General features: G+C 33.4%; 4 protein-coding genes and 1 long non-coding RNA gene across 5 annotated transcripts; 3 read left to right on the forward strand and 2 right to left on the reverse strand.

The window, feature by feature from the left end:
- Positions 1–535: 535 nt before the first annotated feature.
- On the reverse strand, positions 536–4,003 carry LOC129872862 (uncharacterized). Its single transcript, XM_055947803.1, has 4 exons — positions 3,762–4,003; positions 3,619–3,686; positions 2,152–2,350; positions 536–1,223 (listed from the first exon to the last, which is right to left on the reverse strand). The coding sequence occupies exons 1-4, from the start codon at positions 3,888–3,890 to the stop codon at positions 855–857; spliced, it is 765 nt and encodes a 254-aa protein (XP_055803778.1). The 5' UTR covers positions 3,891–4,003; the 3' UTR covers positions 536–854.
- Positions 4,004–4,178: 175 nt separating this feature from the next.
- Positions 4,179–5,540, forward strand: LOC129874845 (uncharacterized). The gene is made up of 2 exons (XR_008762970.1): positions 4,179–5,309; positions 5,448–5,540. It is a non-coding gene; the product is annotated as an uncharacterized LOC129874845 (long non-coding RNA).
- Positions 5,541–12,021: 6,481 nt separating this feature from the next.
- LOC129875040 (peroxidase 51-like) lies at positions 12,022–13,859 on the forward strand. The gene is made up of 3 exons (XM_055950474.1): positions 12,022–12,457; positions 12,771–12,962; positions 13,090–13,859. The coding sequence occupies exons 1-3, from the start codon at positions 12,251–12,253 to the stop codon at positions 13,663–13,665; spliced, it is 975 nt and encodes a 324-aa protein (XP_055806449.1). The 5' UTR covers positions 12,022–12,250; the 3' UTR covers positions 13,666–13,859.
- A 277-nt stretch (positions 13,860–14,136) lies between these two features.
- On the reverse strand, positions 14,137–17,771 carry LOC129874632 (protein NUCLEAR FUSION DEFECTIVE 4-like). The gene is made up of 3 exons (XM_055949951.1): positions 16,828–17,771; positions 15,063–15,991; positions 14,137–14,958 (listed from the first exon to the last, which is right to left on the reverse strand). Exons 1-3 carry the CDS (start codon positions 17,161–17,163, stop codon positions 14,451–14,453), a joined length of 1,773 nt encoding a protein of 590 aa, XP_055805926.1. The 5' UTR covers positions 17,164–17,771; the 3' UTR covers positions 14,137–14,450.
- A 4,554-nt stretch (positions 17,772–22,325) lies between these two features.
- Positions 22,326–22,832, forward strand: LOC129873244 (acyl-CoA-binding protein-like). The gene has a single exon (XM_055948296.1). The coding sequence runs from the start codon at positions 22,393–22,395 to the stop codon at positions 22,663–22,665; it is 273 nt and encodes a 90-aa protein (XP_055804271.1). The 5' UTR covers positions 22,326–22,392; the 3' UTR covers positions 22,666–22,832.
- The last annotated feature ends 2,791 nt before the right edge of the window (positions 22,833–25,623 follow it).

Consider the following 25,623-nt stretch of genomic DNA (forward strand, 5'->3'; position numbering starts at 1 on the left):
AATAATCCAGGAACAAATCTACCAATCAATCAATCAGCTTCATTTTGTTCCAATACACCAAGTAAATTCCACATGGAAAATTGGGTTATTCTGGATTCTGAGGTGAATGATTGGGCTAGAGTGACAGCAACTTTATCCAAAATTTGTCAGATATTTCATGAAACAATCAAATATTTCAGCCGTACAATTGTATGCACTTTTACTTGAATTCGTTATTCATGTATGTAGTGATTTAGATAGAAAAAGGAACTAACACCAAGGCCATTTCCAACTTCTTTTGCTTTCTTTAATGTCTCATTCAAGTTTCTGTTTCACTCTCTAACCATTAGATGACCACTGAGGAAATTTGAAGTGAGAACTTTGAACTTGCACCAAGTGGATGGGCTCTTTGAGTGTGCCGCACGAATTCCTCAAATTTGAGATTTCCAAATTGAAATGCTAACGCACCCACGGTGGGTGTGCATTTATTTTCATCAGAAAACTTAAAAATGAGATGTAATAATCAAAAAATTGGATTGATGTTTGCTAATTGCTCTAGTATGAAAAGGGCAATCTTTTTTTGATTGATGGACTAGTGAACTTTGAGACGTTTGGGCATGATACGAGAAAAACATAGTTTTCTTGCTTGCGGCAGGTTCTTGCAGCCACCAGAGGTGTGACAACCTTTGACAAGAAAAATACAATAAATTTTGAGCATGCAATGAAGAGCAGTGGTTAACATGTTGGAATCATCATCACATTGCGTTGTAGCCAATGTCAGTGGCAGGCAAATGCTCAAAAATCAGCTTCAAATCATATCTTTCATAATATGAGCATGACATTTTCAGGTACTTCAAGATTCCATTGGGATGCCACTAGTTTTTTGTTCCACCAGTTGAGGTGACTGGTCCTCTCTGCCGATTAACAGCACGAGGCACAAATGACAATCCACGAGCCCTACTACGGCCAAAGCTGATTGCTGAAGGAGAGTCCGAAGTGGTTAATTTCGATACTGCTGAAACGAGGTTGTCTATTGTTTCTTCCTCGACTTGCATTGCACTTGATGTCTCCTGAGTCTTATTTGATGCTTGTTTATGCTGCGTTTTCTGCCTCTGTTTCTTTGATGGATGAGCTTTTCTGAAGAATTCATAAGATGTTGGAAATTTATGCTTGTCAACTAGGTGTTGCTGCCTGCTTTTGTAGCTTTTCAACTTGACATCACAGCCTTCCACCAGGCACTCATACTACAGGACAACGAGAATTTCAGTAAATAGCTACATCCAGACATTCAAAAAAGATCAAAACAGACGATGTTTCTCATAACTCTCTTTGAACAGTCTAAAAACATACAAGGGCATGCAGTCTTTCATATATACAAGACCAACCACAATCAAAGAGTCGATTCTGCGATAAAGATTCAAGCAACTTCTAAATTTGGAAAGACATGCAAACATTTATCTCCTTGGGAGGGGAGGGGCAAGAAGATGCGAATTCAGGATGGGTTATGTATAGCCCCACATTAACCGGGATGATGCACGTAAACTGTTCAGGTATGTGCCTGCACAGTCCCTCTAGTTATTACCTTTACGAACAGGAACTGCATGCTGCATTTAGAATATACCTAAGAAGGAAGAAAGTTGAATCAACAAAATGGCATGATTCACCAACTGATGAATTGTTTGTTGAATCATCCAATTCGCGCTCACTCTAAAAAATAGACTATCCACGGTATAAATAGAAGATAAACAAGACTGCTATTTGCCAGAAAACTCTTCTTTCGATAATAAATTAATCCTTACATTCAAAGAGATTTCTAAAACAAATAATGGCCGAAGAATTCATACAAGAGTTCAAGTTGGTACAGTCTGAATTCTCCAGCCATTGTTTGTTTTAGAAATCTCTTTGAGTGTAAGGACTGATTTATTATCCAAAGAAGAGTTTTCTGGTGTATGGCAGTTCTTGTTGATTCTCTATTTATAAATAGTCTATCTTTTAGAGCGAGCGCGAATTGGATGATTCAAAAAAAAATTCATCGGTTGTTGAATCATGCCATTTTGTTGATCCAACTTTCTTCCTTCTCCAGTATCACTCTTTCAGTGTTTAAACAATGTAAGGGATTTTGCTACATTTTCTACAGGACATCCTCAGGAAAACTATGAGATAAAATATTACCATGGGAAAACCACGAGCAGATTTTGCCTGAAAAAAAGAATCATGAGCCTCTGACACATGTATGCTGAGCAGACGTGATGTTGGGTAAACTCGAGAGCAGACAGAGCAAGATGCAGTATGTCGTGTAACATAGTGGTCTTCAAAGTCATACAGAGATTTCATCTGCGCACCACAACCAATGATTGGACAGAAGAGATTGCTGCCAAGCATTTAACCAATTTTTATCAGAAGTTATTGATATATTAATAGATTTCCCAAACATCCAAAACAATTAACAAAACCAGAAATTACCTCAAGAACGAAAACAAATATCAAGTAAAGAATATTACATCCATAAAAAGAAATAACAGGTTAAACAATATATAATTAAGATCTTGATATTTTACAGTAGTAAAGAAGAAAAAAGAACCTCACCACCAGTAAATGCTGGTGCAAATGAGCACTATAGCATATTGAGGCTAGGCCAAGAAGATCTGAGAAAGTGGTATAGTGATTGTATCATATAGTGAGCACAAAACTAGGTCATTATTCAATCTATACAAAACTTCCTGTCAATCAACATCCAGACTAGTACAAGAAAGTGGAAACCGGTATATTGTGAAGTTAGCCTCCTCTTCTAGTTTCTTCTTAATTATCTCAGATCCTGTAAGCATCTAGACATAAAGGTACCAAATCCATTCCTTAACTTCTGCATCCTTAATTTTGGAGTAACAACAGAACTGCTGACAAACAAGAGGTAGCCGTTGCTTGCCTGAGCTTATCTTTATTTGAAAATTTATACAAAATACTAAAATTACAGCACTCTTTTGGTGAATCTTTCTCCCCTTTTGGCTCTGTTCACCATCTCCCTTCTGCTTGTGCACCTATCCTTCCTTGTGCAGATGCACCTCTCAACTTTTCTGAAGACCAAGAAGTGTTCTATTCCCTTCGTTTGAGTAGTAACAATGTTTGATAAAAAGCTAACAACATTCTTCAAGGAAGAAATACTCAGTATTAAACTCATGACTATTGGGACCTTCACAGGCTACTGCATTAAAAGACATGTATACACAACTGACACCAGAAAGATATTGATATCTATGGATCAACATCACGCTATTCTCACATATTCTGAATCTACAATCAAGGCTCTGATATTACACTCGACCTTGCAACAACAAAAACTTTTCAAGCGTGTTTTAATAAGAATTTTGCAACCACATCCGAGTGTATATCCTAAATACTCCAACTTCTCTTTTGTACTTGAGTCTACAGCAAACACATTTAAAGCACAGATTTTTTTCACTCAAAGAGAAAATATAAAAGTGCATATTTCCTCAATCGCAATAAGAAAGGAAGAGCATTCTGATTATGAACATGTTCCTCAATTCCGTTAAAAGAATCATTCAATATTATAGTTTAATGTCACTGTCTTTTGATGTTCCTCCGTATATATAAATCTGATAAACAAGGAAGCAGCTTCAACACCTGATTTCCTCATCTGTGATAAAATTTTGAACTAGCTGGTTCTCTTCTTCAGTCAAATCCAATGCGACCTGGAAATGAAGAAAAAGTGAGTAAACAGAGAGATCGCAAATTCAAATTATGGAGAGGAAGGAGAAGGAAGGAACCTGCTTAGCGAGAAGCTCTCTTTGAATGTTACCGAAAGCGAAGAAGGGATCATCAGGACCAAAACGTCGACGAATAGGGCTCCAGAACGGAAACCCTAATTGGGTTTGCGTTTCAAACTCCATCGCCATTAATTTTGAATTTCATTCCCTACCTATGCTTTTGCCGTTTTGTGTTCCCCAACTTAAACCTTTTTTTTTTCTCGAAACTCCTAAAATATTTTATACATTTTGTTCTACATAATAAAAGAAAAAGTAAGGTTAATTTTGCAAATGTACTTTATTATTTCATGTGGGGAATCTTGGTTAAAAGGTTCATTTAAGTCTTCTATTTAATTAAAAGGGTTTCAAGTATTTTTTTCTTAGTGAAATGATCCACTTTTTAGATTAGATAAAAAATTCTAATTTAGTTGTGGTTTAGAATTTAATTATTATTTCAAATTAGTACCCATCTTTTATGAACTACAAATTGGTCCAAAATCAACAATAAAAAGGGACTCTTGGTTAAAAGGCCCATTTAAGTCTTCTATCTAATTAAAAGAGTTTCACGTATTTTTTCTTAGTGAAATGACCCACTTTTTAGATTAGATAAAAAACTCTAATTTAGTTGTGATTTCGAATTTAATTATTATGCCAGATTAGTACCCATCTTTTATGAATTACAAATTGGTCCAAAATCAACAATAAAAAACAAAAATAAGAAAAAAACTCCAAAATCTCTTTCAACGTCTTTTTTTCTTCTTTCTTCTATTGTTCTTCTTCCACTCTCAATCTACCCTCTGTGCATATGATTGTGTGTTATTGAGATCCTAAAACTCCTCTTTTTTCGGTGAAGTTGGTTTCATCAAGCTATATTTGGAGAAAGATGGTGTTAAAATTTTAAAAAAAATAGTCAAGCTCAATTTAAATTCGATTAAAGATTGTTTTGGAGTAGCATTAGCCTGGACTTCTGTTAAAACATTGTATCAAGACCTCAGTTTGAAGGTACACAAATAAATTTTATATATTTGTAGAGTTATTATGCAAATGAAAGCTGGTCTGCAATGGACAGATTGACCATCAATCTGACCGATTATATATCAGTCCTCTATGTTATTCAACAGCTGACCGATCATAGTAATTAGTCCGACAGATTCATTATAGATTTTTTTATTTTTTATTTCCATGTTTGCAATAATGTTTTATTTTACTAGTTTCTAATAACGTTACATTATTTATAATAGGTAGGTACAAAATCATGACAGGAGTTGTCTTACTTGTTGATTATTTTGGAAAGTGGGTAGATGACAAGAAATTGTAGAGATAGAATTCTCAAAATGATACAGTTAGAACAATGCTTGTGAGCAGTGATGTTACCTTTGATAAATTCATGGAAACTATCATTAGAAGAGGTGAATTGAGTTGAAGACATGATCCTGTTTGTGTCAAGTATATGACTCATGCAGGTGCTTTTTCGAAGGACAAATATCTGATATCAACATGTTAAAAAGCGAAACAAATGTTCTCTCTGCAAGCAAGTTGTCCACAAGAAGACTACTTGTCCCGATAAACGTACTTGAACTCTAAATATGCAGTTAGTGTTAAATTTTCTTATTGTAATTTAAGACTACAAGTGTTAAATTCTCTTATTATAACTTAAGACTACAAGTGTTAAAAAAAATTTATTCCTTATTGTTTTAACTCATACAGATCAAGTGGGACGGAGTAAGGGCCCTTCTCACCTCCTACGAGTGTGTATCTGTCGGATAAATCAACAATTTGTTAGTGAACATATTCAAACGATCATGCTAAGTATTTTTTAAATTTTTCATTAGTTTTACTCCTTATTCATCAACTCTCAAGTCAATACGAAATATCAACATAAAAATAATAAGGAATAAGACGATAAAAACCGATCAATACCACAACTGTAACAAATAGATCATGTATCTATCGGACAGATGCTCAATTTATCAACATTTATATGAGAGAAAATTTGATGTTACATTCTCTTTTTTGTGAAAAAGAAAAGAACAATATTACAAACTAAAGCGCAATTTAGATATACAAGTAAGAAAACAAATATCCGATATCACATCTAACAGACAAATCATGTATCTGTCGGACAGTTCATAAATTTATCAATGACTATAAATAAAATAAATGATGATAGAAAATCTACACTGCAAAATTATTAATGAAATTAAAATAAGTCAAATATTTTCATCAGTGAGAACAAAAGTGGCATAATATAAATACGCTAACTTTTTAAACTTAAATACAATCCAAGACAAATTTTAATTAAACTGATTGATCCATACTCTGTCCAACAAATTCAAAAAACATCCTAACAGAATTACCAACTATCACCGCCGATCTTTCTCCTTTTATAAGTTTTCATATTCTTCTAAGCCTCTCGGATTTTCTTTTGTCTGAGATCTGTTGTAAAAGGGGAATCATATTTGGAGTTAGTTTTCTTTGTTCTTTTTGCCTTTGTAGTACATACTCCCGCAAATTTGATAGCTTCATCTTTGTCAATTATGTTGCTTCCTTCCTCTTCAAGCTCACCAATTACCTTCTTTTTCAACATATCTGGTTGTTCATCACCCACTTGAAAATTTTCATCATCATACTTTTTTTTGCTTAATTTTTCTATCTAAACATGCAAATCACCCACTATACCACTCAAGTGGTCTACTTTAGCATCGAGACCATCCATTCTTTCATTCAACTTCTTGTTCATATTCTTCATCTCATTAAACATATTTGCACATAATTCATTAAGTTGAGAAAGTTTGTCTGGTGAATCACTCAAATTAATATTTTCAGTAACTCCCTTTGATGGTTGTTTTCTAATATTAGTTTTACGTCTGTCGTGATCCATAGCTAGTGGAATCTCATGTCTTTCAAGAGAAGAGTTAACTAATCGTGTCACACCACTAACTACTTTTGTCAACCGATCTATATTCTCATCCACCTCATCTTCAAATTCTCCCAATTAATCAAATATGATTTTTTTGACTCAACATTAGTAACTGGTAAAGTTGCTGCCATGTGACCAGGAGGTCACGGGTTCAAGCCTTGGAAACAGCCTCTGGCAGAAATGCAAGGCAAGGCTGCGTACAATAGACCCTTGTGGTCAGGCCCTTCCCCGGACCCCGCGCATAGCGGGAGCTTTAGTGCACCGGGCTGCCCTTTTGACTCAACATTAGTAGAAACCAAATTAGGATGCACCACAACCTATAAGAAAATAAATTGTTAAATAAAATTACAATAATAAAAAAATTTAAAATGAAATATTGCACCAAACAAGCTTAAGTATTCACCTCTTTATTTTGCAATGTTAATAACACTGTTTTATAATTTGGGGTGTCTTCTTTTTATCGTACCTTCGGAGCAATCTTAGAAGTGGCAAGGGAGATTCTATCAATGGCTGTCCAAAAGCCTCTTCTAGTATAGAAATTGCTTCGAAAGCCCACACCTATGTTGAAAACAAAAAAAGTACTAAATAAATATTAGTATATAAATTTCAGATCGATAAATAACTTGTTATGACCAATTAAATTTCAGATCGATACATAATCTGTCATGACCAATTCAATATCTATCTCACCATAAAATTATTTAAGCTTACCATAAAAGTCCAAGGGAATTCTTGCAAGCTATAACCTCTAGATGTGGAATTATTTTTCTTCTATTCTGCAGACTTTTTCTTTAAGTTAACATTTAGAAGGAACTCAACTGTCATCTTAAAAGAACGCTTACCCTAAGGATATGCATTAAAGTAATCCAAGTTTGTCACCATTTTCATATTCTTTATATCAACAGTCCACTTTTGATCATCAGCCCATAAAAAAGACTCAACAAACCACACCATAGCGATCTTCAACTTTGTTTGCGCATCAAATTTGTGACTCTTTAATATTTTTTTTAAATCATTTTCCGTTAGACTACTCTTTTTGTTCAACACTAGATCTAAAAAATCTTTTGCCTTCCCTTCATCATATAAAGCCTTATCAGTGGGAATTTTTTCACAATTCAGTCCGATAATCATAGCAAACTCCTTCATACCAAATCGAATTGGCTTACCATTAATTATGAATCAAACCTCCTTTTTCTTTAAGCTTACAATACGTCGTTGTAGAAGATAGTGTACGATTTGGCCACAAAAATTTTTGTTCCAATTCTCTAGGTTCACTTTTAATAAGCAGCCAAAACAACTATTCATAAATTAGTTGTACACTTTTTCCTTCTCCAAGTAATATTGTATAATTTTAACAACATCCCACCTTGATAAAATGCTCACAAGTCCATTAAAGTGATCCTCGTCCTCCAATTTCTTACGCAAATTATATTGGGAGAGGTCTACTGAGGTTTCACGTTCTGGTATCAATAATATATCATTCTCCTCAGCAGATTCATCCCCATTACTAGATGTCTCAGAAGACTCATTCCCATTAATAACTGTTTTAGAAGCATTATCCCCATCACTAACGATTTTAGAAGACTCATCCCCCTCGCTAGATATATCATGTTCCTGAAAATATTGTAACAATGTAATATCAATTAGATAAATAAGGAAAGCAAAAGATTGGTGTCAATATTTTAAAGGACTGATTGTAAATCTATCCGACCAACTATTAGTTGGTCTATTATATATTTAGAAAATCAATCTGATTTTTAGATTGTTCAGATTAATGTACTATCAATCGCCTGATTTGGTAAACAAAATATTTTAGCCTTTTGAATGATTTTATAAAGCAGATCGATGGTTGATTAAGTAGACCAATTAATAATTGGTCACGTAAATCGTGACAGATTTTTACTTGATCGGATCGATTTATTATCTGTCACTTAATTTATAAAAGTTGTGATTCCTTTCTTACTAAGATGAGAAATTTAAGTTGAAAAGCTAAAAAATGAAGGTGCATCTGATTCTCCACAAGCTCGCGACTAACATTTTTAGGATCGACTCGCACCATAAATTCTTCAAAGAACAAGTAAAAGTTATGATCAAGAAACAAAGGCACAAAGAAAAAGCAATTACTTTAACTATAACTTCATATAAACTTTAATTGCATATATATTACTACAATATTTTTCTTTACAAAATAAGATTGATGCTAGAGTTAAGGGAGAGTAGAAAACTTAAAATTTAGAAATTCAAGAAAAATACTCAAAAAGAGAGTTTAAAAGATGAGTAAATTGAATAAGCAATCCATCTTTAGCAAGAAGGGAGGAGAAAGAGAGAATTGCCTTCAATGGACATAGCAATTTTTTTTCAATGTGCCGTTGCAATAGAGAGAGGCATAGCAGATTTGAATTGTTGGAGGAAATATTAGGTATGTGCGTTGCAAATGGAGAGAAGCATAGCAGATTTGAATTGTTGGAGCAAAATATTAGTATTGTTGGAGGAAATATTAGGGATGTGTGTTGCAAATGGAGAGAGGCATAGCAGATTTGAATTGTTGGAGCAAAATATTAAGTTTATATATTTAATTTATTTACAAATAGGTCCCCAAGCTTATCTAATATTTTAATTATAATCCAATTATTCATTAAGAGCCTTTTCTAATTTATTTTGATATATTTTAAATTGAATAAATAATAGAAGGCCATTTTGTTAATTGAGGACTTGAATGGGTCTCTCAGCCAAATTTCCTTTTCAGGTGATCTTTTATATAACAGTGAAACAGTTAAATTAATTTTTCAAGTCTATTCGCAATAAAATAATGGAAATTTTCAGATATGACAAATCTTTTAAGCATAATTATTCCATATAGGTATAGTTTCTCTAATTACTTATAATGACAAACATAAATTTGCCATTATACAAACGCTGTAGCGAATTATACAAAAACTGTAGCAAATTATACACACACTATATCCACGAATTATTTATATAATGAAATATACAAACACTGGTATACATATGTATTTGTATATCTGGCAAGCGAGATTGAGAGAGAGAGGAGGAGAGAGGCGAGCGAGATCGAGAAAGGGAGGAGAGAGGAGAGCGAGATCCAGAGAGGGAGGAGAGAGCCGAGCGAGTTGTTTATGTATATCTGTCGAATTGTATATGTATATTTGTCATAAAATTGTATATATGTAACTGGTATACATATGTATTTGTATATTTGGCAAGCAAGATTGAGAGAGATGAGGAGAGAGGCGAGCAAGATCGAGAGAGGGAGGAGAGAGGTGAGCGAGATCGAGAGAGGGAGGAGAGAGACGAATTGTATATGTATAAATGTCAAATTGTATATGTATATTTGTCAGAAAAATTGTATAATGATAACTGATATACATATATATTTGTATATCTGGCAAGCGAGATTTGTCATACCGCGTAAATAGATTGTTATGTTTGCTGCGAGCCGTAATTATTTTAAAACTATACCCTAAACGCGTAATATAATAGTAATGTTTACCATACCGCGTAATTTTCCCTAAAATAATATCATAGGAAATGCGCATTTCTATTTTCCCCTTTTCTAGAAATGGAAAATTGAATAGTAATGATATATATTCTTTTTATTGTTCATTTTTTTTTTTCAATTACGCTGGAGCCTGGTTGTTCCGACGGCGAATTAACATACATAGGCTTGTTTGTGCAATTTGTAATTCCTAGACCAAGGCTAATATACAAAGTTAACAATGTCTTGATGTGAAAGGTAAGACATTGTGTCCCCTTTTCTTCATTTTCTCATTTTGGATATTAATACACAGATACGGATCTGCCTAAACTCCCTATAATAGTGAAATTACAATAACAAAAAAAGTATTTTATGTTATATTTTATGCACACTAATTAGACGGTCATCATGCGTAAGATAATCCTCACTTATTTCAAGAAATAGAGTTGGATTAGAGGAAATACAATTGACAAGGGAATCAAAAGAAGATGCACCTAAGCAGCAATAAATTGAAATAATCACATTTTCGCTCTAACAAGCCAGCTCATAATTCATTGAGACTTGAAAAATAATCACAAGGCATGCTTAAGAACTTTTATATTATTGATATCATATCAAGTTTTTGTTCTATTTTCAAATTGGATTTAAATTTTCACGATAATATAAAAAGTTTATATACCGTCGATGCACAAAAATAACAAGGTACACAATGAAGGTGCATCCAATTGGGTTCTCAATTTTTTTTGTCAATAGATAAAACCTTCCCCAGTTTCCTTTACGACCCCATATATTTTTAATATTATTGTTGTGCTATTGCAACGGGAGTAAACTAATAAGCTCCCACATTTGTCTCTCTGAAGCCCCCAGCTACACCGCACAACTATTTTTTTGAAAAACAAAATCCATTTACTTGAAACAGTGTCCATCAAGGGCTTGAGGTTCTATAAATTATTTGATTTCTTCTGTTGGAGATGCCAAGTCAATTTAATTGCGTATGCATGTAGTATTGCCTTTTTCCAAAATTGGATCATTTAGATTATTGTAATATGATTAGTTAATGTGTCATTTTCTATATAAGTCTCAATAACTTGCTAGGTGGAAGTAGATCAAATTGGATTGCAACTGGAAGAATCCACCATCACCAAACAACAACGTTGAATATTGCTAATAGGAGCATATATTTTAAACGCAGTATTAACACGCAAACACGTACACAATTAGTAGAAGTATTCAACTATAAATTTTAAAAATGCTCCAACTTTAACAACTGGAATTTTCCTCAGCCGTCAGATCTGACTGGACGCATTCCTCTGTGTGTTCGATCATCCAAAATTAATTTACAGTTTCCATCCGAAGGACACAAGTTGAGTATACGTGAGAAAGAAAATTAGAATTCATCTCTTATATTTAATAGACAGGCAACTTCTATGAAATATGAAGATGGAAATAGTCACGTGGAGGTAGTTAATTGGGTGAGCTGCTATGTAATAAACGGAGCACCATCCACCCACCACACTCATCAAATAAAAAGAAATTTCTTACTACTCACATTAATTTACTATTATATACTCGTATTAAAAAGATAGACATCATTGGTTTCGGGATGGCAATGGGGTGAGGCGGGTACTGGACAGATTTAGAGCCGGGCAGGGTGGGGCGGGTTTAGAGTTATGTGGGGCGGGGCGGATGTAGTTGAAATGTTAATTAGAGAAAAATGAAAAAAAAAATTATGAATTTTATTTTTCATATTAAATTCAATTAAAAAAGAAAAAAAATAAAAATTTATGCGGGGCGGGGGCGGTTTAAAAAATTTCCTTCCCACATCGCCCCACTGCCATCCCTACATTGGTTCGGTATAAACACTGGGAAAGTTTTTCCACTCATCCAGCTAGGACAACCTTTGGGACTTTGAACAAGTATAAAAACCTGTAACAAATCAGGGATACAAGAATCAGCCATCAACTACCTTCGTTATTACTTTTCTTCTACTAGTATATATGTATATGTTTGTTCTGCTACTACAAGTCACTGGATGGTAGAGGAAGAAAAGTAAAAGAGAGAAAAAAGAATCAATCTTTTTCATCAAGAAAGTGAAAAATGGAGAGAGTGAGAGGCTTGTATGTGATCTTGGCAATCATAGTGATTCTCGGCGGAGCTGAAGGGCAACTAGTAGAGAACTTCTACGGTTTTACTTGTCCTAATGTGGAATTCATAGTTCAACAGGCTGTGTCTATGAAGTTCAGCCAGACTTTTGTCACTATTCCAGCGACTTTGCGTCTCTTTTTCCATGATTGTTTTGTTGAGGTAACATCCTAATCTTCTGCTATAATTTGATTAGGTGTTTTTCATGCAGAGTAATTTCTATCAGGAATTGAGCTGTTAGCATGACTTAATTCTCATGTTGCAGTGTCTCATGTTAGTTCTTTGAATTATGGTAAAAGTTTTAGAACAAGCAAGAATAAAGTTTTGTAACATACAAGAGATAAAGAGACTTACTCTATACATTGAATAGCTCCTACCACCAATATTCTGTGTCCTGTTTTGGTGGGCAGCAGAAAATTGACTTCCTTCATCTTTCCAAAATTGTTCATCTCGTCTCTTTTGCACATTTCCTCAGGGATGTGACGCCTCTGTTATGATAGCTTCACCAAATGGAGACGCGGAAAAGGATTTCAAGGATAACCTTTCCCTTGCAGGAGATGGCTTTGACACTGTGGTAAAGGCAAAAGAAGCTGTAGAGTTTCAGTGCCCTGGAGTAGTATCATGTGCAGATATTTTAGCTATTGCCACCAGAGACGTTGTTGTGCTGGTAATCAAGGACACAGAAACCATCCCCTGCTATACCCCCTTTCTTTTTTTGATTTGATATTTTTCTTTCTCTTCATAAGATGTACACTGTATCTTGACTTGTTCATTTCCTTTGGGAAAACATTCAGGCTGGAGGCCCTTCATACAATGTAGAATTGGGACGTCGTGATGGGCTCATCTCCAAGGCATCTCGGGTTGCTGGAAATTTGCCAGAACCTGATTTCAATCTCATTCAACTGAACACTATGTTTGCCCGCCACAATCTCAGCCAGTTTGACATGATAGCTCTTTCAGGGGCTCACACACTCGGCTTCTCTCATTGTGACCGTTTTGCAAACCGTCTCTACTCATTTACCCCATCCAACCCCGTTGACCCTTCTTTGGATCCAGAATATGCTAAACAACTTAAGGAAATGTGCCCTCAAAATGTGGATCCTTCCATTGCTATAAACATGGACCCTGTGACTCCCCGAACCTTTGACAATGAGTATTACAAGAATCTGGTTGGAGGAAAGGGTTTGTTCACCTCAGATCAGGTGCTCTTCACTGATAAATCGTCTCAAGGCACTGTTAGTGACTTTGCTAATAATGCTTTCGACTTTAATGGAGCTTTTGTCACTGCAATGAGAAAACTCGGAAGGGTTGGTGTCAAAACTGGTAACCAAGGTGAAATAAGACTGGACTGCACCAGGTTCAACTCATGAGGTCAAAGTTCTGCCTTCAACGAAAGGAAAAAATATGCTATTTTGTAAATCCATATTACAAGTCCCAAGAGTGGAAATATTTTTTTGTTGTTTTTGGCAATAATTGATGTAATTGGCTAAATAAATCACGTGTATAAGGTCTAGAGAATTGGATTTCTATTGAATTTTGCAATCTTTCTTATATTGGACACTTACATGAATCCGATCTCTGTGTTACTGAATTCATCTCGGCTTCAGCATGGTTGCACCTGCTGCTTTAATAATTTGCAGCATCAACAAGCCTGAACTTGGTCAATTTTATGCACGTTAATCTACTTGTGTTTTCTGGTAATTATATTTAGGTAGATGCCATCCTATTTCATTGGATATACCTACGATTTATGATCTTCCAAATATAGTAAGTGGTCAATCTCATTGGACTAGAACCTCTGCATTGTGCAGCGTAAAGCCATTTACGAGTAAAAGAAAAAATAATGAAATATCTCAATCAATAAATGAAATGGTTGACAACCAAAATGTAACAATTTCAAGTTTGAATGACAACGGAAATATACACCAATCAACAGTTGCAATACAAACATTTATCTCACATAAATATAAAAAGCTTCTAACTGCCAAAAACGGCAGTTTTGCCATCTCCATTGTCTTGCTCTCATTCTGGAGGAAGTGCTCTGGTTATGGCTAACAATGTCGCCTCAGAGAAATGCTCAGGGATCCTTAAGCTGGTTGAGACTATCTGCGCAAATTACTCAAATTTCTATCCAAGCTTTCACTTGATGGATGAATTATGTACGAGATTTTCCATAAAGACTAGTGTATACAGTCTTTGTTCGGTAAACCAAAATCATGCTTAAAATAGAAGCAACAATGCAGAGTCCACAAAGTATTAAGGAAGTCCAGAAGAAGCATATGGCACCTTCACACTTTAAAGGTTCATCCACAGCTAGCAAACTTGACAAAAAAGAGGCCCCATTCCATTGGCCGGGATGACGCTCTTGAGCTTGCTTTTCAGCTTCACTATCGTATATACTACTAGCAATAACACCTGAGAATACTAATGAACCAGCCGGGTTCGCAATAGTGAGGAAATTGTACAAAGCCCCAAAATTCTTTAAGCCAAACAATTCGGAAGCAGCAGCTGGCACGATCGCCCAATGAGCCCCATAACCGAGCCCTACCAGAAGAGTACCAATGTACATAGCCCCTGGCCAGCCCATGGCAAAGAAGAAATGCCCGAAAGCCATTACAACTTGGGCAACAGCCATGGCTGCATGTCTTGGGTAGGCATGATCCCTGTATGTCAGTAGGACAAGCTTGCATGAGAAAAATATTCATTGAAACGAAGAATATTGTGAAGTTCTGTTAATATTATCAATATGAAAGTGAATGTTACGTACCTCACAATTATTTCAGAAAAGTATCCACCCCCAACACGACCGAGGAAGTTCCATATGCTGATCATGGAAACAAATACATGTGTGTTATCATATCCTAAAGATTGGCTCATCTGGCCCAAGTTATCAATCACAGTTAAACCAGAGCCAGAACCAAAGAGTAGTGAGAAAAATATAATCCAAAAGTCTGCCTTTATCAAAGCCTGCATTAGGGTAAAGTCCTCCCCTCTATGGGGGGACCGTCTTCTTTTGACCCTCACTGCTCCTTCTGCAGCTGCTTGGGCTAGTTTTGCTTGAAGTTGGGCAATTCTTTTTTGCCTTTCTAATGCTGGAAGCAAGTCTACATCCTTAGGCTTCTCATCTTCAACCTCACTAAATATAATTTCCTGATCATGTCCAGATACTCCAGGATCTTGTTTTTGTGACTCGGATAGAAGAGCCTCTTCTGATGATACTCTAGTTTCTTGCGAGAAAGTCAATGAGATAGGAATCACCACAGGAATAATCAATAGAACGAACAAAATCCCTGTGAAGATTGTAGTGACAGTGTGGCTAACATCAATGAGGTCTTGAACAAGCATGACACCCATCAGGTAAGACGCCAAAATGAGGCAAATGCTGTAAATTAATGAAAAACTGAATCCATCAGAAGGTCTGACTTGTCTGTGGCCACCAACAGGCCTGATTATAAACATGAGGGCTATAGCCACCATTGCCGGTCCCACAGCAATCATAAATATAAGTGAAGCATGATCAGGGGAATGGATCAGTGCATATATTTGAGTCATAATTGCACCACCCAACCCTGCAAATCCCTTAAGTATTCCTACCACAGGGCCACGGCTTTTGGGGAAATTCTGCACACCTGAGACGAGTGCAGCTGTATTAAAGTAGGTTTCTCCATTTGTTCCTATAAATATAAGAAGGCACATCTGCAGAGAAATAGCTGAAATGAGTCAATTCTTAGACAAACTAGAAGTATACGCCAAGGTAGTGATCCAGAACAAATCACCGTAGCTGTCAGTAAACAAGCGATTTTGATCCATCAAAAAATAATAGTGAATAACGTCTTTCTGGTGAATGACCAGACGTACTGCAAGAAGGGCATTCAGTTCCACAATAGTTAACAAGCATATTTCTTCTCCATGAACACTAGGAAAATTGTTAAAATTGGGTTTCATGCTGACAAACTCGGAAAGAGAAGGCAAGTTGATAATTATTAGGTTCACAAGTAAAATCCCTTGTTCTTCAGCCTTAATCCGGAGTGGTTTAATTATATTTGCAGTTCTTCAAACTAGAAATATCAGATCCATGCAGGGTATGTAGATAGAGCAACAGGTTCTTTGCGGACCTAAGTTCAATGCTTTCGAGTAAGGCATGAAAATTCAGAAAAGACAAATCGAATACATAATTGTAAATTGATAACTGTAATTAGTCCATTGATCACCTTGAAAAATTCAGAAACACCACAACATAGTACTCTAACAGCAATTCTGTAATTCCGAAGGACATAAATGAGATATCAAGAGACTTATAAACCCCTGAATCCCAATGTAGACGATAAATCAATTACCTCAGTGGCCTAAAACTTCTGAGCATGTCATCAGAAACAAGTAAGAATTCAGTACCACTTGGTAATCCAATAACAAATCAGAGGATTTAGGTTTTTAAAAAGGCAGTGATAAATTTCAATCAAAAAGTATAAGCCAAGAAAGTTGAAAGAATTGAAATCAGCAATAAAGAAATTGGGTAAGAGACAGGTACTCACAACCCATAAGGGAAGGGTAGGAGATCGACCGGTGACGATAAGCCAAACCCAGCCATAACCAATAAAGTTTTGAACAGCACCCACAAGAAGAGCAGCCCATAAAGGCAAGATTTCGGATAAAGTCCCAGCCAGAAATCCAACACTATCGCCCAAGTCCTTAGCGACACCCAATCGGGCAATTTGCCTCTGATTATAATTCAAAGAGCTCTTAATGATGGGAGAAATACTGCCGAATAAATACCCAACTCCAGCAAAACTCTGAATCCACATTGCAGCTATGAATACAAGCCATCTGTTATTGAAGAATAAACCAAATCTATCTATCAAACGAACCATTGTAAGATCAAATAGCCTTCAGAATTCAGATTATCTCTGAGTTTGGTTCTAAATCTTTCTTGTACAAGTCAAATGACCTGTCTATCGTAATGAATAACAAATTAAACACAGAGGTCGAAGGTAAACAAAATAATAATATATTTTGATTCGATTATGATGTTTTGTTTTGGATGTTTAGGTAGTGATATAAATAAACAAAAAAGACCAAGTTGATCAAAAGAGAAATATAAATAATGCCAAAAATGGCACGCAAGATAACATTGAAACGTCACTCATTTTTTACATTTTGGCGATCCATATGTGACCTTTCAAAGATAATTTACGTAACTGTTCCTGTGTCAGTATATTTGTTGGAGAAGAAACAAAACAGAGAGCACTATTGCATTCGCAAGACTAGTTGCGAGTTGTGGCGGCGGGCGGTGGATTTTGTTGGCTTTGTTTAGAACGAAGAGAGATATATTGCGGGCGGTGGAATTTGTTAGCTATAATAAATTTTTCTCCTTTTAACCTTGCTCTCTCGTCACCTAATTTGATTTGGTTTAAACAATAGAATGTAGGTAACTATTGATGTAATTGGTTTACGTCATTGAAGAGAACGATACAAAGAAGGGACCAAATCGGAGAAATTTTCGAAGAGAATGATATATTTTTATTTTATAATTGGTATATTAATGTTTTTTTTCCTTTATCCGGTGAAAAATGAAGAATATTTAAATTTTTAAACCTTTTAACTACTTAAAATTTTAACAAGTTAAACTTTGTATTTTTTAATATTAAGTTAAGAACTTGTTTATTTAGCAATTTTTAATTTTAATTAGGAGATATTTGCCTGGTTTATGCCCAAAATAAAAACTCACCCAATAAGATGCAGGAGCACATGTTATGGTTCTCTCCCATTAATTAAGTCATGAACATCCTATTTAGTTTGAAGCAATGTTTATTTGTTTAATTTTTATTTTAGCAACGAGAAGATATGTAAAGGTGTAATTTTATGAACTGTCACTTAGTTTTTATTTTATTATATTAAAATTATTAAATTATTAATTTGTAATGTAAATACCACCCAACGTTACCGAATATCATAGAATACGACTAAGCAAATTTTTTTAACTGACATTGCATATAACTCATGTGGATTCTACTTCGAAGGCAAATAGTAAGTTGTATTTGCTTGCCGTTAAGGGACATGTTTATTAGAGAGTCATAATACTGCCTCCTTTACAAAATTGATGTTTGATTAAAATAATTGGTCGGACATGTATTTCTCAATTTGTAATAATCAACTTTTATTGTTTACCAAAAACACAAGGTTCAAGTGGATCCAATGCATCTTTTTCATTATAAATTACCAAAAAATGTTTAAAAAGCGTACTAAGGAAAAAAAAATCTTATTTTTAAAATATTCAAAACTTTATTGGAAAAATATATATAGGGATATGACATTTAATAATTGGAAGAAGGACAATACTAACCCTCTTTGACCACTTGCAGCCGACAGGCTCTAGAGAAAATAGAGGAACAAACTTATTTATTCAGATCCGATGCCAATTATAGCATGTGAGATTCATGATTAGCCACAGCCCATTAGCCATCCACTTGGATCCAACCTGTCCCACGCACAGTTTGGATTCCTTAATTATAGTTTATTTTTCTAAATGTTACATTTAATTAGCTGAACGACACTTGGTCGAGTGAGTTAAGCAAATGATATCTCAAATATAGTAATTTTTTTAGGTTCAAAATCTCTACATGTTTTCTCCCTTAATATGTCGCATGGGATTTATTTATTATAATTTATTTTTTCTTTATAATTTATTGATTATTATATTAGAGTGAAATTTAACTTTTTTTGTGTGGTTTGTGGATTAGAAATAGAATTTACCATGTGCGCATTTAAAGGTAATATTTGTGGCCAAATTCCCTTGTCAACAAAAAATAATTACCTGAAGAATAAAGGCATATACTCTGAATGATTGCAATTTTAAAATCAAACGTATATAAAATAGTAAATACATGTTAAAGCTAGTAAAATTATTTTCCTACCATAAAAAGTGTTGTCCTTAGATCATGCAATAGAAGTGTTTCTAGATGTGTCGAGCCTTCTTCGTTTTTCCATAATTATGCTTTTTATTTTCAAACGATTAGCATCAAAGTTAATTTAATAATTCCAGGAGAAAATGATACATTGATTTGATAGCTAAGTCTCAATACTCCGTCAAACTATTGTTTTTGAAAAATCTACATATACACAAATTTAGAAATGTCATTGTTCAACACATTAAGTACACGGAACTCATAATACAAATTCTCTACGTTCACTAACCTTTTCAATTTCACAAATTATATGGTCATTCAACCATAAAACTAAAAACTGATCTGAATACTTTGAGTCTTTGACTCACTGATCATTTCTTTTTTTGCTTTCTTCTAATATATATTTAAATTGATAAAAATAACGTCATAGGAGCATTTGTGAATGTTAGTGGTCTGCCACGATTTGGGAGCTTAGAGTTTAAATTCTGCAAATCAACATTAAAAAAGTATTTACATAATCAAATCATTTAAAAAGTAATTAATCATACTCATTATATAAAACCAATATACTCTTTTTTCCAGATTTTATCACCAATCATTTTTATATATCTTTAGCTGCTACACAAAGAAAATACGGCCACCTGATCAATGAGATCCACGAGATTATTTCTTTAGCTCATTAAATTTGTTTTATATATATATATATATATATAAAAGTTAGCTGGCTTAGCTGGATAGGATAAGATTGCCATATTCTATATTTTGGGTCCTTGTCAAGTTAGATATCTCATTTGATTGGAATTTGTTTTTAATTCAAGAAAAAAAAAATGATTGATTTGAATGGAAATAAATTGAGAAGTATTGAATAGACATCCCTTAAATATTGAAGCATAGTAATTTGAACACGTTGGATATATCTTATTAGATACTTCATCAAGTTCATCAGAATTACCAAGCTCAATAATTTCCTAGACATTTTACGTGCTTTTCACAGATTAATTAAAATATTATAAAAGTTTTAAATGAGATAACTTGGGATTCCTATCCCTAAATAATTTTTAGGTTAGATTGTAGTTTTGATAATTTGACAAATTGAGAATTGGTATTGGAGCTGGTCTAATGATAGAATCGTTTTGTTAGTAACTATTTTTTGATAGTTGTGTTAGTGTGGCAGGCCTCTTGGCCAATAAAATTGCTCAAAAAGGAGATGATCATCCTATATTATGTTTTATCAATATGGGCACAAACAAGCTTTTAAGAAATCATCTCTTTCACGACCAAAAAGGCAAGAATATTCACTCTCAAGAAATATGAATGAAGGAATAGTAATGAAGCTCAAGAATGTCATTGTTTGTTGTTTCTAAGTTTTATTTCTTTGTTCGTTTCATGTAAACTAAGTCCTGATCTATAAAGGAACTTGGTGTTTTGTCTTAAATCAGTTTCTTTCATTCTGCCATTTGTAGCTAGAGTTAGCTAGGATGAGTTTTTGAAGTCTAAATTAATCTGAGGGGATTAGTTTAGTGGGCAACAAAGTTGTTTCTTAGTGGTTGAAGATTTCAGATTCATAGTAGGGAAGTGATTAAGAGTTTAATCTTTGAAATTGTATGAGTTTGTAATCATTGTTGCTCTTTGTTTGATAATGGAATCTGACTAAAATCTTGTAAGATAGGTCGTGGTTTTTCTTCGTTGAGCAAGGTGGTTTCTACGCAAAATACTTGTGTCCTTATTTTCTATTGAGAAAATAGCCAAATGACCCTCAACCTATTGTCGGATTTTCAACTATACACTTATACTTTACGAGGGTCCTATTACCCCCCTGGACTATTTTAAAATGGAATAAATAACCCCTTAAGTGTTGAGTTGGCGTAAAGAGTGTATTTCACTCTCTTTGAGAGAGTGAGTAGTCTATTTTATTTTATTAATTTTTCTCTTTTTCTTTTTCTTTCTCTTTATCGCTTGTTATTTATCTATACTACTATACATTCTTCACCATTAGCATTGTTGAAGCTTCATCAATGGATGTTTGGTATAAAAATTATCAACAATTAATGCATTTTATGCACAAATAATTTTTCAATAGACTTGTTTAGAACACATCTAACAAATTAAATTTTATTTTAAAAAAAAACATATTTATTAATTGATTTATTTTTTTAAGTCATGGACTCAAGAGTAACAAAATAAAAGAGAAGTAATTGTGTTTTTATTTTTGAACTTATTAGAAAGAACTGAAACAAAATAATTTCTTCCACACTTTTTAAAGATGGATCCTGCATTTTCTCCTAAAACCCATGAAAATTCAAAATCAAAAACTCAAATTATAAATTATTCAAGAAAATTTCAGAGAGAAAAAGAATGGGGAAGAGAGAGTGATTTCTCAAATTAGTGTTACAAATTGGTCTTCAAATTTTCATGACCCATTTGATGTGCATTTATAATTTTTTAATAAAGAAAATCGAACGAAATATAAAAAAATATGAAAAGATTGTTGAATGAAAGATTTCATTGATAACACATTCTTATAAATTGTTAGAGACATAAAAAAATTTGAGGTCAAAAATGGTGTTTTATGTGATTAGGGTTGAAGAAATAATTTAGGAAGAAAGGAGAAGGAAGGAGGAGAAAGAAAATTAAAAACAAATTTACTAATTGGTGAAATACATGTGTCAAGCGCCTGTATTTCACCACAAGTCACATGACTGATAGTGATATTTTATGGTGTAATTAATTTTACTTTAAAATAGTTTAGGGGTAATAGGACTCTTGTGAAGTATAAGTGTGTAATTGAAAATTCGACACTAAATTGGGGGGTCATTTGAATATTTTCTCTTTTCTATTCTTCCTTGTTCTTGCTATAGTTAGGAACCAGGTCGAGTGTTAGGTGTGAGAGTTTACACACCATCATTTTCAACCACAGAATAAACAAGATAATTTGAAAGTTTTTAAACCATTTTTTTTTTTGCAAGGACTTCAAGCTCTAGTTAATTTTTTTTTTAATTTGGATTATGGGAAGAAAGAATATGATACGGGGTTGATATTGCAAAATAGATAAAAACAAAAGGAACAGCGCTATTATTTATTTGGATTTTATTCTTCAAATTCATATTCAAGTAAATGCAGAAGATCACAATCACACAACTCTTCTTCTCCGGTTTTCTCTCGTTGTTACCAAGCTGAGTAGATCAGATTTCCAACATGGGTTTGAAGGAAGAATTTGAAGAGCACGCTGAGAAAGCTAAGACATTGCCCGAGAGTACCTCCAATGAGAACAATCTTATTCTTTACGGGCTTTTCAAGCAAGCCACTGTTGGCAATGTCAACACAAGCCGTCCTGGCATGTTCAACATGAGGGACAGAGCAAAGTGGGATGCATGGAAGGCTGTTGAAGGAAAATCCACTGATGAAGCCATGAACGACTACATCACCAAGGTGAAACAGTTGCTGGAAGAATGTGCTGCTTCAGCATAAGGCTCTGCCATCTATGTTGTTAAATTTTTATTGGACTATGTAATCATATTTCCCAATTGCTTGTCTGATTTTAGTGTTTCAGCAGGTGTATGCTTTTCCTGGCTGGGAAAAAAAAGTACTGCTATAAGTATGTTTGAACCTTTTCTATCAATAAATCCAAAAAAAAAGTAAGGAATGAAATAAAAAACTTTTTATGTATTCTCAAGACTCTATTAGATACCAACGAGGGTTGTGGTGGAGTGGTAGTCCTCTTTGGTACAGAGTCTATTAATCAAGAGGTCTCGGATTTGAGTCATCTTTGGTATAGAGTCGCCTTTGTTAAAGAGTGTTTTACCCCCAATGTAGGACTTCTTGGAGCGAATTTGGGTTTCGTCGGGCTCCAATATGGGTACCAGACACCGGATAGAAAAAAAAAGTCTATTAGATAATTATTAGGGATAATACACAAGTACCCCTCAACTATAATTGAAATCGATAGGACTCGTTAACTATACATAAGTCATATTACCTCTGAATTATTTTAAAGTGTAATAAACACACCCTAAAACCTAAAACCTATATAACCACTCACATAAAAGGAGGTATTTTACACTCACCTCCACATCATCCTTACATCAGCGCCACGTCACTAAATCATCAGATCTAAAAAAAAAATTAAAAAATTCATGTCATTTAATTCCTCTTCCTTCATTACTATCACTACACCCACCATAACCACTAAACCCACTATTTCCACCATTAAAACTTATTGCAACCACCATGAAAATTGTAACCCACCTCCAAATTCATTCCTTCACCACCACCGAAATCATATATTTTATCACCTACCTCGAAATCTACCACAAAATATCACTCCAATGGTCAAAAACTCAAGCTATTCAATTTGAATTTAAATTGTTGGATCTCTTATATCCAACTAAAATTTGTGACCTAACAAAAAAAGTAAAAATTAAATCTTATAAAACTTAATCTAAAATCTCCATAGTAGAAGTTACCCCAAAATTGAAATTTCAATTCAAGAAAAATTGAACATTGGGGTCCTTTTGTTGATCGAATTTGGGTTATGAATTACAATTGTTCTCATTCAAAATTATTTGGACAAGATGAAGTAACTGGTCAATTTTTTTTTTTCAAAATTTGATTCAAAAGTGTTTAATTGGAACATATTACCATGGGTGAGGTGAATTGGAACAAAGTGTCTAAATGAAATTTGGTGGCAAGTTTAAGGAGTAACTATGTATCTAGCCTGTGGATGTCAAATGGACGATTTTTATTGAAATTGAGAATATGGCAGATCATTGATCCACTTAAATATTATTTATGTTGAATTTGGTTGGACAGAAATGAGTTAACCTTATAATCCAACCCACTCAGTCTTGTTAAATTTTAAATTCAAAGTTTTTTTTCTTATAATTTGTGTGAGTGTCTTATAATTTTTTTCCCTATATTATAACTATAAAAAAATATATTAAAAAAATTTAAAATATTTTGACAAAATTCCTCATGAGTTAACTTAGGCTGCATATCAGACTGGTTTTAAAATACGTTGAACTAAGCAAGTTAAAATAAGTTCAATTAATAAAATAAATGAATTATTAATCCAACCAAACATAAACAAGTCGGGCGAATAATTATTTGGATTGATTTTGTCATCCCTATTAAAGCCTACTTTATTAGTTATATATATTATACATATAATATACAACCAAGTGTATATATAATCTACACTTCGATCGTTTTCAATAATCCAAATAGCCGAAAATATACATCTACAAAAGTTTCCCAACATCTGATACCTATTTCAGTGAGGATTACTCAATTATCATTGATTCGTTTGAGGATAGAAGTAAAAAGCTGATGTTAGACTTGATAGAACGGATAGTATCTGCTTTGAAGAATGGCCTTAATTATTTTTTCTTTAGAAAAATTAATTGAGTGAACATTTTTTAATAAGTAATTACTAATTTTAGCGATACTTTTTATTTATTATTATTTGTAATAATACATAGCAATATTATGATATATCTGTCATGTATTAAAAGTAAATTATGCATGCAATATAAATATATTATAAGTGTTTTAAAATATATTATGTTTGATTGATAAGAAATTGACACAATGTATTATAAGTGTATTAAAGTGTGTGATAAATATATTATCCATAAATAAAACTTGTATTGTATAATTTTTATAAATTATTGTCGGTAATATGTATTAAAATTATATTATAAATATATTATAAGTATTCAATAAAAAAAATATTATTACTATAAATGATAAATATTTTCTGAATATAATATATTTATGTAAGAGAAGACGATAGAAGGTCTGTGAGGCAAGTGCAACCTTACTTTGGGCTTGGGCCCGGGACCAAAAGCGGCCATACTGATACTACCCTTTACATGTATACAAGTTTTTAAAATATAAATAAATTTTATCTAAATCTCATAGTGATTTTTTTTAATTACATTATATTTTTAATTTAAAAAAATTTACTCAAAATTCCTTTTTTTTGGTCATTTTCGTATACATCACGTACAGACCGATACATTGCGTAAAGTGATTTATCCAACTGATACATCACTCTAGAGAATTTTTGTAATTTTTTCAAAAAATAGAGATTTTTGTAATTTTTTCAAATGATAGAGAATATGGTAAAATAAGTTGTGTATTTAAGTAATTTTTTCAAAATATTCTTTATAATACTTTTTAAGCTTTTTCTTATTTTTTTAAAATATCTTTTAATGTATAATTTCAAGCTTAGACTTAGACTTTTTAATGGTCTAAATTTTTTTATAACTCATAAATGCTAGATCAAATAAAGCTTAAACCAAAACTTAATCAATATTAATGCTAATAAAAATAAATTTATTTCAACACTAGGAATGAAAATAGTGATTGAATATCTATTTTTTAGTTTTTTTGTTATCTTAGACAGTGAAAATGTATAACTTATCT

The sequence above is a fragment of the Solanum dulcamara genome, chromosome 11 (assembly GCF_947179165.1).
Source record: "Solanum dulcamara chromosome 11, daSolDulc1.2, whole genome shotgun sequence".
Taxonomy (NCBI): domain Eukaryota; kingdom Viridiplantae; phylum Streptophyta; class Magnoliopsida; order Solanales; family Solanaceae; genus Solanum; species Solanum dulcamara.